The sequence below is a fragment of the Octopus sinensis genome, linkage group LG4 (genome assembly GCF_006345805.1).
Source record: "Octopus sinensis linkage group LG4, ASM634580v1, whole genome shotgun sequence".
Classification (NCBI taxonomy): domain Eukaryota; kingdom Metazoa; phylum Mollusca; class Cephalopoda; order Octopoda; family Octopodidae; genus Octopus; species Octopus sinensis.
In genome coordinates this window covers 152087490-152101840 of record NC_043000.1, presented here as the reverse complement: position 1 = coordinate 152101840, position 14351 = coordinate 152087490, and the positions used below count along the sequence as shown (strand labels likewise).

At 38.3% G+C, this 14351-nt stretch overlaps 1 protein-coding gene across 5 annotated transcripts in view; it reads right to left on the bottom strand.

The window, feature by feature from the left end:
• LOC115210629 (protein CDV3 homolog) overlaps nucleotides 1-14351 on the bottom strand; it is a 29298-nt gene that overhangs the window by 7034 nt on the left and 7913 nt on the right. For 3 of the 5 annotated variants that reach the window (XM_036502572.1, XM_036502573.1, XM_036502574.1), the window contains one exon: nucleotides 6758-6852. In XM_036502572.1, the coding sequence (XP_036358465.1) occupies nucleotides 6758-6852 (95 nt within the window). The remainder of the gene's footprint in view (nucleotides 1-6757; nucleotides 6853-14351) is intronic. The other 2 variants (XM_029779273.2, XM_029779274.2) reach the window with 2 other exon arrangements.

Below are 14351 nucleotides of genomic sequence, written 5' to 3'. Positions count from 1 at the left end.
AATATTTCAAGTTTGAAGTCTCTACTTAGATTGATGACCAGATCTTATGCATGTCATTACAGGCTGACCAGGCCATACCCTTTCTAGTTAGAAAGTCTTTTCCAGATGATGATATGTATGACCCAAGATATTTATAATCAGAAACCATATTTAAAGGTGCACTGTTGAGAGTGTGGATGATGCAATCACTGTTGGACAGGCACTTGTTTATGTATTCAGTCTTGGCCTCATTGAGGTAAAGACCTACACAATTTGAGGCTTGTTCAAGAGATTGTAAGAGAGACTGGGCATTGGAGAGAGAGTTGGATTGTATGTAAATTGGATGTAAAATGTGCAAGAGTCTTGTGAGTTATCAAAAGAAGAATAAGAAAGGTATAGAGATATTAATAATGGAATACAACTGATCTCCATCACAGAACAATAAGGATGACAGAATTACTAAACCACATTGGCTAAAGTTAAAATGTTCTCACAGTGCAGACCTATGCGTAGAGATGTTCCAATGTTGACCATCATATACTTTTGAATATATATACTAGGAGCTACACTGTCCAACATATTCTTTACTTCACATAATGGAGTGTGATTTTATGGAAATCTGGCTGCTATTTCTAACAGGTTGAATAAAAGTTGATTGATGCTAAAGGAGACAACTATTCTTGTAACGCCTTACTACCAGCGTCGCCTTACTAGCACTTGTGCCCCGTGCTAGTAGGGTGCTAAGAACACCATCCGAGCGTGATCGTTGCCAGAGCGGCTAACTGGCTTCTGTGCCGGTGGCACATAAAAGGCACCATTCGAGCGTGATCGCTACCAGCATCACTTTACTGGCACGTGTAAAAACATTCAAGCGAGGTCGTTGCCAGTACCGCCTGACTTGCCCCCATGCCAGTGGCATGTAAAAGCACCCACTACACTCTCGGAGTGGTTGGCAGCTGTAGAAACTCTGCCAGATTAAGACTGGAGCCTGGTGCAGCCATCTGGTTCGCCAGCCCTCAGTCAAATCGTCCAACCCATGCTAGCATGGAAAGCGGACGTTAAACGATGATGATGATGATGATTAATTTCAGTGTGTTTGATATTTTGGAACCAGTTTTAGAGGCTGTACATGAAAAGTTGACATTTATCAGAATACAGGTATTATTTTCATTATTCTGTGAATGGCGGAAACGAGAGTCATAACCCTGTGTTGACAGTATCCAAGAAAATGCTATCCTTTGCAAGGAAACATAAACGCAAGTTTCCAAAATCACGAAGTAAGTGATCTAAAACAGAAATGACATAGTATTTACTGAGGATGGAGTTTTGATTGCCCCATATTACACTATCCAATGTGGCATCCTTTTCTTTATTATTTATAATCTAAATCAGGTGTTATTTGGAGATTTCGCTGCTATTTTTAGCAGGACAAGTGAACATACAGAGGTTTCATCCATTGTTTTGTTGTTCCAGATGGGTTTGAAGTAATAAATATAGTACACTTTTACAGACTACTTTTATGTCATGAGATATGGTACTTAACACGAACATATTTTAGCATTCAAGATACCAAGCTAAAGTTAAGATCAATGCACACATCATCAATATTTGGGTATATTATTTACTCTTCACAAGAAGGTAGGTCCTGATACAAATCTAGAAGAGTGGAGTACAATTTGAAAGTCTATCTGAAAAATGTGTATTGAAAAGTATCACGAAAATACTTGCAACCATACCTTTTCTTCTTGGGACACAAAACTCCACTTGTGAAGACCCGTTGAGGCAAGTGAAAATCAAATCAAACCAAATCAAATCAGATATCAGAAAGCAGAACCAAAATCGAAGTCGATCAACATCAATGGAAATTGCGGCTGTGATACCAGTGCCGGTGACAAGTAAGCGAACCATCCGATCGTGGCTGTTGCCAGCACCGCCCCAACTGGCCTCCGTAAAAAGCACCATCTGTTCGTGGCCATTGCCAGCCTCGCCTGGCCCCCATGCCGGTGGCATGTAAAAAGCACCATCCGATCGTGGCCGTTGCCAGCCTCCCCTGGCCCCCATGCCGGTGGCACGTAAAAAGCACCATCCGTCCGTGGCCGTTTGCCAGCTCCGTCTGGCACCTGTGCGGGTGGCACGTAAAAAGCACCCACTACACTCACGGAGTGGTTGACGTTAGGAAGGGCATCCAGCCGTAGAAATACTGCCAGATCAGACTGGGCCTGATGCAGCCTTCTGGCTTCACAGACCCCAGTTGAACCGTCCAACCCATGCTAGCATGGAAAGCGGACGCTAAATAATGATGATGATATTCTTATTTCTCCTAACGATGCTCGATTATAGACATTTTGCTAGAAATATCTGTAAGAAGGGTCATTTCTTTTTAAAACCAACTTTAAATGCTGTCCCGTGAAAAGTGTGTACGAAGTGGCGTTAGTCACCATTCCACTGGAGCCAGAATCCAAGGGAAGTAAATCATGCTTTTGCAGGTGAAATAAACTGATATCAACAACCAAAGGTAGGTAGTCTCGAATCCTAGGACTTACAGGACAAGTTACTCGGTTTCCATGGTATATAAATGACCGAGATCACAATATGTCCACTAAACGGAATGCCAGTCCGTCGTAGGCTCACTCATCCACGGCTGGGTGGACTGGAGCAACGTGAAATGCAGTGCTTTTCTCAAGAACAGAATTCACCACCCGTTTCGGGAATCGAAACCGTGATTGCAAAATAGTAAGTGCAACACTTTAACTACTAGGCCCCAACAGGCAAAAGCTAATTACAATTTTTTTTTTTTTATATATAAAACAAATTTCACATAACATTAAATTCTGAATATGTTTAACGTCCGTTTTCCATACTAGCATGGGTTGGACGGTTCGACCGGGGATCTGGGAAGCCAAAAGGCTGCACCAGGCTCCAGTCTGATTTGACAGTGTTTCTACAGCCAGATGCCCTTCCTAACGCCAACCACTCCGAGAGTGTAGTGGGTGCTTTTTACGTGCCAACAACACAGGTGCCAGGCGAGGCTGGCAACGATCACGATCACTTGATGCTTTTTATGTGCCACCGGCACGGAAGCCAGTCAAGACGGCGCTGACATTGGCCACGTTCAGATGGTGCCTTTTACGTGTCACTGGCACAGGGATCGCAATTACAATTTCCATTGATTTTTGATGTTGATGTACTTGACTCAATAGGTCTCCTCAAGCCATCTGCACAGGGGTCAGTCCAGCGGCACTGGCAACTGCCGGGTGCCAGTCAAAAGATTTGGTTCAATTTCGATAAAAAAATTTTAAGTTTTGTAATGTTTGATGTATATTTTACATACTAAGACGAATTATATACATACCTTTTCATTCATTTAGCCTCGGATGAAAAAATTATTCAAGACGTAACCATCCCATGTTTTTTAAAAGGCATATCAAAGTAAATTATACACTGTGTCCTTTCCTTATTCAGATTTGGCTGCAAGAAATAGCCAAATCAGCTTGCTGTGATGACGACTGAATCGAGCGCAGTTCATTCGTGCATAGTTGTGATTTAATGACATTTCTGACAGGCAATTAGCAGCGCAATAAAGTGTTAGATAATTAGCTGGGTGACGAAGTTCTTTTTAATTTCGTACGCCAAGACTATGTGTTAATACTGAGTTACCTCCCTTGGAATGAGAACTATATGTTTAATAGATAAAACACTTGATCGCTATAAACTTTTGACAAAGCCATTTACACTTTCCTATAATGAGAAATATTTCGGGGGCTCGACTGTTATTGGTAAATAGTAAATAACAAAAATAAATAAATAAAAATAAAGTAATTTAACAAGACAACATCCGAGTATATGTATTTCTTTACTGCCCACAAGGGGCTAAACACAGAGGAGACAAACAGGGACAGACATAGGTATTAAGTCAATTACATCGACCCCAGTGCGTAACTGGTACTTAATTTATCAACCCCAAAAGGATGAAAGGCAAAGTCGACCTCGGCGGAATTTGAACTCAGAACGTAACGACACACGAAATACTGCAAAGCATTTCGCCCGGCGTGCTAACGTTTCTGCCAGCTCATGTGAAAGATGAGAATCAACCATGGTGTCAAGATTTAAAGTCTGGTCTCGGTGAAGAGACTTGCAGTAAAACAAACGGGCCTACAGTCTTCATCTCCCTAAAATGTTTGTGAATGTCTCATAAATTTTAAAACTCACCAAGTCATCAAGAAAATTGGGAGAAGCTAATTACTAAAAAGTTCAATAATATTTACCAGTGAGATGAAAATATAAATGCAAGGGCATATATGACATTTAAAGAGTTTAATTCATACCGACGTCCTTCTGGTACAAATTTGAATGATTTTCTAGTAAGGTATGAATTTAAGGTCTCCACAAATGAGTTGTCGGTTTTGCAGACCATTACTGGCAATTTGAGCAGTTGAAAAAAATCTCATGTATTATAGCAGCTTCTAAAACAGCACCAACTGAGTGTAAGAGTCTCTGGAGCTAATAGACTTTACATTACACAATTCAGTTTATTTGGATGACCAATGACATGGTCCACATAAGAATTTGCTACACAGTGGGCAGATATAACCAGTCCAGCATCACATCAATACATTTGATTACATTCATCCAATGTGTTTTTTCCAATTATAGTTTAGAATGTTGTTTGAAAGAGTTTGGGCTAAACAGGTCGAGTGCCTACATATTCAAGTGATGGATTTACAAAATAGCTAGAACAAAGGACAAAATACCTCACGCTATTTTTTTTCACATTCTGAGTTCAAATCCCATCAACTTTGCCTTTCATCTTTTTGAGGATGATAAAATACCAATCAAGTACTGGGATCAATGTAATCGACTTGCCACCTCCCCTCAAATCTTTAGGCCATAAATCAAAATTTGAAAGTATTATTATTATAATACAGAGCTGACCGAATCATTAGAGCATGAGAAAAATGCCCTGCTCTATACATTTTGAGTACAAATGTTATCGAAGTCAATTGTATTGACTAACTCCTACTTTTCAAACCTGCTAGTATCGTGCCTCAATCAGAAATAATTACAATGTGTTCAGCTAAAATGTAAAAAAGTTTGTCAAAGATAGTATGTTAGATCTAGTAACTAAAAAAGCTAGCTTGGATTGATTTTTATGTAGATGGCACCCTAACAGTATATCAAATAATAAACCTAGAACTATATCAAATTCAGAAATACTAAATTTCTAAATCTCTCGTATATAAGGACACAGGAAAAATGTGTCAAAGCCATCAGGAGGCGTCGATGCTTCCTAGGGCTAAACAGCGGTGGTGTAACCCCCTACTGTCACGTTCGTGTTAGATTGACAGTATACAACCATTCTATCAAATTTTAATTTTAGCTTAGAGTGCTTGTAAATCTGGTAATGTAAATACTATTACAAACACTTCCATGGAAATACATTTGAGAAAGTGCCTGCTCCAGCATGGTCTGTACAGCTGGATGCCCTCTCTAATGCCAATCACTCCATAAAGTGTACTGGATGCTTTTTATGTGGCACCACACAATGTAGAAAGCAGTGTCAGTGCTAATCAAAATGTCATTGGGGAAAAGTGTGTATAGAATTGTAGATGAGCCCTTGTCCTTACTGATGTCAAGAAGAAAGAAACATGTAGGTCAATGTGTGGGAGAGAGAAAGAGGGAAGAATTAGTCCAAGCTGACTCAACACAGGGATCAGGTAAAGTTAATGACAGTCTTCATCATCATCAACCTTTAACGTCCGCTTTCCATGCCAGCATGGGTTGGACGATTTGACTGAGGGCTGGTGAACCAGACTCCAATCTGATCTGGCAGAGTTTCTACAGCTGGATGCCCTTCCTAAAGCCAACCACTACGAGAGTGTAGTGGGTGCTTTTACGTGCTAATGGCACCAGGGCCAGTTTGGTGGTACTGGCAACAGCCACACCCAAATGGTGCTTTTTACGTGCCACCTGTACGGGAGCCAGTCCAGTGGCACTGGCGACGACCTCGCTCGAATGTTTCATGTGCCACCAGCACAAGTGCTAGTAAGGTGACATGGTTAATAAAACAATTATGGATATAAAAGCAATGAAAACACCTGACAGGATTTTTATCAGTAAGCATATCCATAAAATTTTTTTTTTAATGCTTAGAAAGCTCCCTTGTAGTAATTCATAGCCTGTGCTACTTGGGTGACCTAAACAGCAGTGGAAGTGTGTGTTTTGAAAGCATAGCAGCCAGAGTAAGAAGAGGTGAAAACTTCAGGGAGTTATCACTTTTGCTGCACACAAAAGGGTTGTCAACAAGGGCAGATTTTGTATGACGCTTATTCAATGTTGCATGTTGTGAAACTTGAGTGCTGAGTGCAGAGGATACGTGAAGGTTGGAAAGAAATGAGGTACACGTGCCCTGTTGAATGTATAATGTTAGTGTGCGTGAACAAAGGAGCACACAAATAAACTGAAAGGAAAAGTAGGTGCGAGATGAAGCAGATGTAGAATGCAAGAGAAAAGACTGCGGAGACAAACAAGTTGCATATGGAAAATGATAGAAGTGTAGAGATGTACAAAAAAAAAATTTAAGTGGAAGGAACCTGCAGAAAAAGAAATGGGAAGAAGTGGTGAAATAGAGTCACAAAGGGCTGAAACTCACAAAGGTAACAGCAAATAACTCCAACAAGTCAGGAGATGCTTTGCTGAATATTCATAGAATAAACATGGCAAAATAACATAAAAATTATGATTATAATTAAAAGCACAATAGATAAAAGAGAAAGCATACTTAAGTTGTAGATTTTGTATCCTCAAGCCAGAATAATCCTTTTCGGTTTCCTGTTCATAGTCATTCCATTCCAAATCCTCCTTGGGTGAAACAATCTTTTTGTTAAAGGCATTTTATACAGGTCAAATATTACAAATCATTTTATATAATTGATATCTAAAATTTCAGTTTTCTTTTAGGGATATAAATCAAAATCACAACAAAAAAAAGAAAAACCCATTAAGGTTTAGGATTTAACCCTTTTGTTACTAACCCGGCCAAAACCGCCTCTGGCTCTGTGGTAAAATGTCTTGTTTTCATAAGTTTTGAATTAAAATATTCCACCGATCCTTAGTCAAAATTTACATTCCTAACACTAACTGAATGATAACAAAGTTATTTTAATAAATTCTTTGTTATATTTAAAGTAATTGAAAGAAACACAGAGCATCTCAAAATAAATACAGTAACGAAAGGGTTAATAAGCTAGGAATATTTTAGGGTTAAAGTTTCTAAATTCTATTTTTTATACATAATCTCAATATTGTTTGAAATGGAAATAGTGCTCACATATTACCTATACATGCATACGTACATACATACACTGCACTATACTATACTATACACTCACAAGAAATTTTTTATACATCTGTTTACACACACAAACTTCTGGTGTAAAATGACTTCGAAATAATATCTTGAATTCAACTGTTTAGTTATGAAGCTTGCTTCCCAACCATGTGGCTTTGGGTTCAATCCCACAACACAACATCTTAGTCTTCTAATTTAGCCAGAAACTAAAAGTAGCCCTTCATATATGTATGTGTGTGTGTGTCAGTGTGTCCATCCTGGTCTTGACATCACACAATGGTTGTAAATTAGCATCAACATCATACAAGTAATGTCGTTCATTTCCAATCTTCCATGAAGGATGTATCAAGGCATGGGAAAATATTACCTTCCTCGGAAACAGCTAAGGATTAGTGACAGAAAGGGAATCAGGCCATAGAAAATCTGCCTCAACAGATTTGTCTGACCTGTTGTTAAAAAGAAAGTGATTTTAATTGGGAAAAAATGCAAAAGTAGCATTTCACTAAATGACTATATAATCTATCTTTGAATCACAATCTTAATTTAAAAGTCAATTAGTTTACTAAATTCATCCAATCTCTTGATTATTTTCAAAATTAACTGAAACATGGGTAGTATATTTTGATACTAAATATATTACCTAGAAAAATGGTTAAATATCACACAATTCATATTGCTTAACCACCAATATATTTTCCCCATTCACGTGCTATCTTGACAAAAAGGAAAAAAAATTAATCAGGTATATGACTCAGCCAAAAAAAACAAAAACAAAACAAAGGCCTGTCATGATCAACAGCAGGTAAATGACTTCTTTTCAACAACCTTGTCCATCTCAGCATTACTTTAGGTTCTCTTCACATGAGAATAATATTCCTGACTAGCAGTATCGCCCGGCGTTGCTCGGGTTTGTAAGGGAAATAACTATATAAGCATTTTTAGAGAGTTACTTCCCTTATAGATGCCAATTCGGGCTTTCTTAGCCATTTCTGTTTTGGTGTCTTCAAGCCATGAAGTCGTTGTTCTAAAAGAACACTGGTCTCCTTGACAACGCTTTACGACATTGATTTCCTTACACTCCCTTCCCCACAGCTTCACTGTGAAGAAGGGGGAGAAGCAAACAGGTGCAGCTGTGAGCGTGGACGCCAACTCCGCCACCATCGACACAAGAAAAATTATGCATTAAAATGGAATAAAAAATAATGTTAAATTATTTTTAAAATCGTAGACTCATCGTAGACGCGCGCTAATGGCCAGACGGGCTCGATATGAATCACGACTATAAGATACCCGAATTTGGTTAAACTGCACCGCAAAATGTGGGAGTAGTTAAGGAATCTAAATCGTAGGAGACAGACACTCACACAACTACAGTTTTATATATATATAGATTAGTTACATGATAGTTATCGTTAAGTAAGCATTGTTTTCAAGACTCATTTTATTATATAAGCAGTCTTTCACTCCATCTGCCCCAGAAAGGTTACTCCATAAAAAAATTTGGTTAACTCCCTGCACTAACACTAGGTATGAAAACTACCCAACCAGATAAGATTGTTGTCATAAAGAAGTTCAAGATTTTAATCTTTTAATCAATTTAAAAGATTATATACATGACCGCAGCTGCATGGCTGAATTAACCCCCCACCTTACATATATATAATGAATATGCTGCCACAAGACACAAGGGGACATAACTTTTTTATAAACTCCACAAAATTCAAATCCCATTATACCTTTCGTCAGGTTAATTCATTAAGACGTTATATCGATTTGTAGAGCGTGTAGAAATCCCATGGCTATTTAGGAATTGTTTCAACTTGGCAGAGTCGAAGGAGACCCCACTTCTATCTGAACGAATAAACAATATTATTCCAAAATTAAAGAAATACGTATAACATTTTCCAGCAGTGGAAGGTACATACGAGTATCTTTCGATTTTTGTACCAGAAAGATGAATGATATTCTTCATATTGCATTTTGCACCAAGACCCCTTCAGTCCAGTGCTCCCCAACCTTTTTTTTTTATTTGCAGTACACATATTCTTTTCAAAATTCGGCGGCACACAACAAAAAACTGTGCCGGTGGCACGTAAAAAGCACCCACTACACTCGTGGAGTGGTTGGCATTAGGAAGGGCATCCAGCTGTAGAAACACTGCCAGATCAGACTGGAGCCTGGTGCAGCCCCTGGCTTCCCAGATCCCCAGTCGAACTGTCCAACCCATGCTAGCGCGGAAAACGGACGTTAAACGACGATGATGATGATGATATTCTTTTCAAAATTCGGCGGCACACCTAAACTAAAAATGTAACTCAAAGTATAGGGAAAGCACACGACATTTGTCTCGTGGCACACCAGTGTCCTGCAGCATACCGGCTGCGGAGCAGTGCCCCCACAGTCTACCTAACCCTGTTATCAGTAATGTAATAGCGTAATAGAAAATGTCTCTCTCTACACATCCAGTTGTGGAAGAGAATGGAATGAATAAAGGCAATACAAAGAAAGGAGGATCTCTCTACAGTTTACCAGAGATGAGATAATCTCAATGGTCCAGTTAACAAATGAATAGAGACAATAGAGTAGGAAGAACAATCTAGTCTTGCCAAGGAAAAGACAACTTCTCTAGTGCTGATGTTACAATAAAATGCACCGAGTATACTCTACAGCAGTGGTTTTCAACCAGGGTTCCGTGGAACCTTAGGGTTCCGCCAGTACAGTCCAGGGGTTCCACAAGAAGTTACAAAAATGCTAAAATCGACAGTAATTTTTAATTCTCCTGTGCAGATATGTGTGCATAAGACTATTAAATTATTGCACAGGGGTTCCTCGAGCCAGTGAAATGTTTTCTTGGGGTTCCGCTCCAGCAAAAAGGTTGAAAAGCACTGCTCTACAGAATGGTTGGTGATAGCAAAAATATCTGGCTGTACAAACTATGCCAAAAACTGACAGTACAAATAAGAGAGGTCCCCCAACTGGTTAGGAGGACTGAATAAGAAATCACAACCATGACAAGCTGTCCAACCATGCCAGTATGGAAAAATGAACGTATGTAAGGGAATGGTTATGAGAACATTTGTTAATTGTACAAAGTATACATTTTAAATTATTAGAATGCTGAAGAGGTCCTTTTAAGTTAACAAGGGTCCAATAACAGCCTTTGTAAGAAGTACTTTTGGATCATAAGTCAGGCTTAATCTTATTATATACATGGAAATCTGTGCACACTTGCTGTAATTCAACTTTTACAAAACAAGGTATTCTTCTTATACCAGAGTATTATAAAAAAAAACAATTGAGCAATAATTCTAAATTAATAGTTGTTGAAGTAGTAGCACAAGTACAAGAGATTTGATTAGCTGACAGATACAATAAGCTGGGTTAATTGTTTATAGTGTATGAGAGAGGAGAAAGGTTAAATCCTCTGGTGTAGAATTTTATGTTTTTACAGCTTATATAATTGTACAAGCTTTTTTGTAACAATCTAGTTTTTATTATTATCATTTACAGAATTGAGGACCTTGAGAAAAGTGTTAATAATTTTATCAATATCATCCACCTCAACACAAAAAGCATATTAGTGCTGGTCGTCAGAGCTGGTTTAATTTCAATAAAATGGACACATTTTGCAGCATCCTCAGATAAAAAGATCTGTTTTGGAATAACATGCCAAGTATCAAGCCCCTTTACTATTTTAGGCTATAAATAGCTCAAGGTTAAAGGTGTTCTGCATCAGCATATAATTCTCAATGTAAAAATCAAACAACCAAAGAAGTTAGATACGTTTATTTTTACCTAAAGCCAAATTATCATGTTTTATAGTTTTAAAGAAATTTGTAAGATGCTTATATTTATTTCATCACTGACTAAAAACATTATTCAAATATAAAAAGGTATTTTAAGATTATTTTGCTAAATGCTTTGTAATATCTTTAGAAACTTTGTTAAATCAATACAAATCACCAGCTGCATAAAAAGCTGGTCACTCCTTGGACATTATAACAACTTGATAGGCACTACAAAGATCTTATAACATTTTATGCTGCAATACATCACTGACTAGATAATCTATACGGGAAATTGGATAAGTGTCAAGATCTATAAAATAGTTGGTTTTCACTGGCAATTTCAGAAATTGCCAGTGACAACCAAAACCTGTACATACCATGGAAAATATTTGGTTGTAGGATACTCTAAAAGTTTTGAAATTTATGAATATATAAATTCTTTACATTCTACATTTAATTGGTAAGGTTTGGTTGCAACACATTTGAAGTGAGCTTTTGAAAAATTTAGTAGGTTCTTTGGCTCCTTGTTTAATAAGACCACACAGAAAAATGTTTTGATCCAATAATTTATTCAAAAAATTTCGAAAATGGTATTTATTATCATATGGTGTAAGGGACCAAGTAAGAGAACACATAGCTATCAGAAAAATAGATTCAGATTGGATATCCCAAGTTGTCACAGAGATACAATAGCCCAGTGTCATAGCCTTTCTTAATTTCAAAAGCAATTTTGGTAAGATAAAAAGCATGAGGGTGAATCTCAAATTACAGAAAAGTCACATTCTCTAAGCTGTAGGGTTTACTGCGACAGGTTGTTCAAAATTCACTGTTTCGATTTTCCTTATTAATATGAGTCCCATAGAAGCAACAGGTATTTGCTACGATTCTGCATTGAATTAAGCTTGTCCCATGTTTAGCGTTATGGTTTTATTCTCAAGTAATCTGATCCCTACTATATTTGGATGCAGTCCTTGTATAAAGGACTCTTATAAATGAAGATTTTTGTTCTTCAGCCATTATAGCTTTAAAATTAAAATCACAAGCTAATACAATTCATCATCATCATCGTTTAACGTCCGTTTTCCATGCTGGCATGGGTTGGACGGTTCAACTGGGGTCTGGAAAGCCAGAAGGCTGCACCAGGCCCAGTCTGATCTAGCAATGTTTCTACGGCTGGATGCCCTTCCTAACGCCAGCCACTCTGTGAGTGTAGTGGGTGCTTTTTACATGCCACCGGCACAATTAGCAGATGGCAGAAATGAAGTGATTCAAGGGGCCATTAAATTAAATTCTGTAAAAATGTATCTATGTCTCATTTAAAAAAAAAAAAAAAATCATGTTGACTGGTGTCTAGCATGAATCTTAATATATTGTATCAGGTGCTTTCACATAAGCTGCTTATAGCCATTTCAAAGCATAACCAAAAATTACACAAGCTTATATACTGTTTACTATGTTAGGTCCAGTGCGTAGGTACAAAAGCTCTAGTTTGTAAGGAAATACTTAAAACCCCTTATCCCCAAATTGAAAATCTTACTACATCAAAGGGTTTTTGTTGGCATATCAAATTTGTCCATGTCTAGCAATACTCTCCATTTTCATTCAATAATTAATAGCTTTTAAATTGATTGCACTGTGATAATAGAATGTTCTAGATATAATCTTTAAGTCAATTTAAAAGAGATATAAGCAGTTGGTGTGGAACCATAAATTGTAAGAGACATAAGTGTTTTTATAGATATAAAATTCTATAACAAAGAGTGATGCTTGTTCACAAATACTTCAATGGTGAATAAAATTATGACTCACTAGGCATTATATGTGAGTGAAAACATGATCAACTTCAAAACAAATGAAATTCCTCTTCACATAATTGTATTCTATGAGTCAGGACAAGGGATTGGGAGATGTGGTGGGTGATTTGCTGTACTTGATAAGACATGTCAAACTAAATAAAATCAGTCTTCCACACATACAGGTTTGTCCTTCCAGGTGCGGGTGCCATTTAAAAAGCACATGTGACGGCGACACATAAAAAGCACCCAGCACATTCTGTTAAGGGGTTGGCATTAGGAAGGGATTTTCCACTGTAGAAACCATGTCACAACGGATGGAGTCCGGAGAGCTCTCTGCTCTATGTCAAACCATCCAACCCATACCAGTACGTAAAGTGAACGTTAAACGATGATGAGGATCTAACATCTGTCTTCCATGCTGGCATGGGTTGGCCAGTTTGATAGAAGCTGCATCAGGCTCCAGTTGTCTGTTGTGGCATGGTTTCTATGACTGGGTGCCCTTACTAACACCAACAGCTTTACAGAGCGTAGTGGGTGTACTTTATGTGGCACCAGCATGGAGTACTATAATGCAAAGTTATATTTCATTGCCACCTAACTGACTCCCATACAGGTGGCACGTAAAAAGCACCATTCGAGCATGGTCAATGCCAGTGTCCCTAACTGACCCCTGTGCTAGTGGCACATAAAAAGCACCCACTACATTCTTGGAGTGGTTGGCATTAGGAAGGGCATCCAGCAGTAGAAACCTTGCCAGATCAGACTGGAGCTTGGTGCAGCCTCCTGGCTTGCCAGTCCTTAGTCAAACCGTCCAACTCATGCCAGCATGGAAAGCAAACGTTAAACGATGATGATGATGATGAACAAAGTTAAATTCATGTTATAAACAGTAGATTTATAATTAAGTCTAACCTTGTTAATGAAACTCATGACAACTATATCAATTGTTTTATTTGGTTGTCATCATTATCACGGTTTAAAATTTTTTTTCTCTATGCAGCATGAATTGGACTAGAATTGTTGAGGCTGTATTCAATTGCTGAAAGTCTTCCCTCATACCAAATCTTAACGTATTTTCAAGGAAGGTGTTTTACTCCAATGGTTTGTGCACATTAATCTGCTGGAGGAGACAGTTTGTTTATAGGAGACATTAATAAAGTGTTTATAGAAGACATTAACATAAAGTGATAGAGTAGTAAACTATTGTTCATCGTTTAACGTCCGCTTTCCATGCTAGTATGGGTTGGACGATTTGACTAAGGGCTGGCGAACCAGATGGCTGCACCAGGCTCCAATCTTGATCTGGCAGTTTCTACAGCTGGATGCCCTTCCTAACGCCAACCACTCCGAGAGTGTAGTGGGTGCTTTTATGTGCCACCGGCACGGGCGCCAGTCAGGCGGCACAGGCAACGACCTCGCTCGAATCTTTTTACACATGCC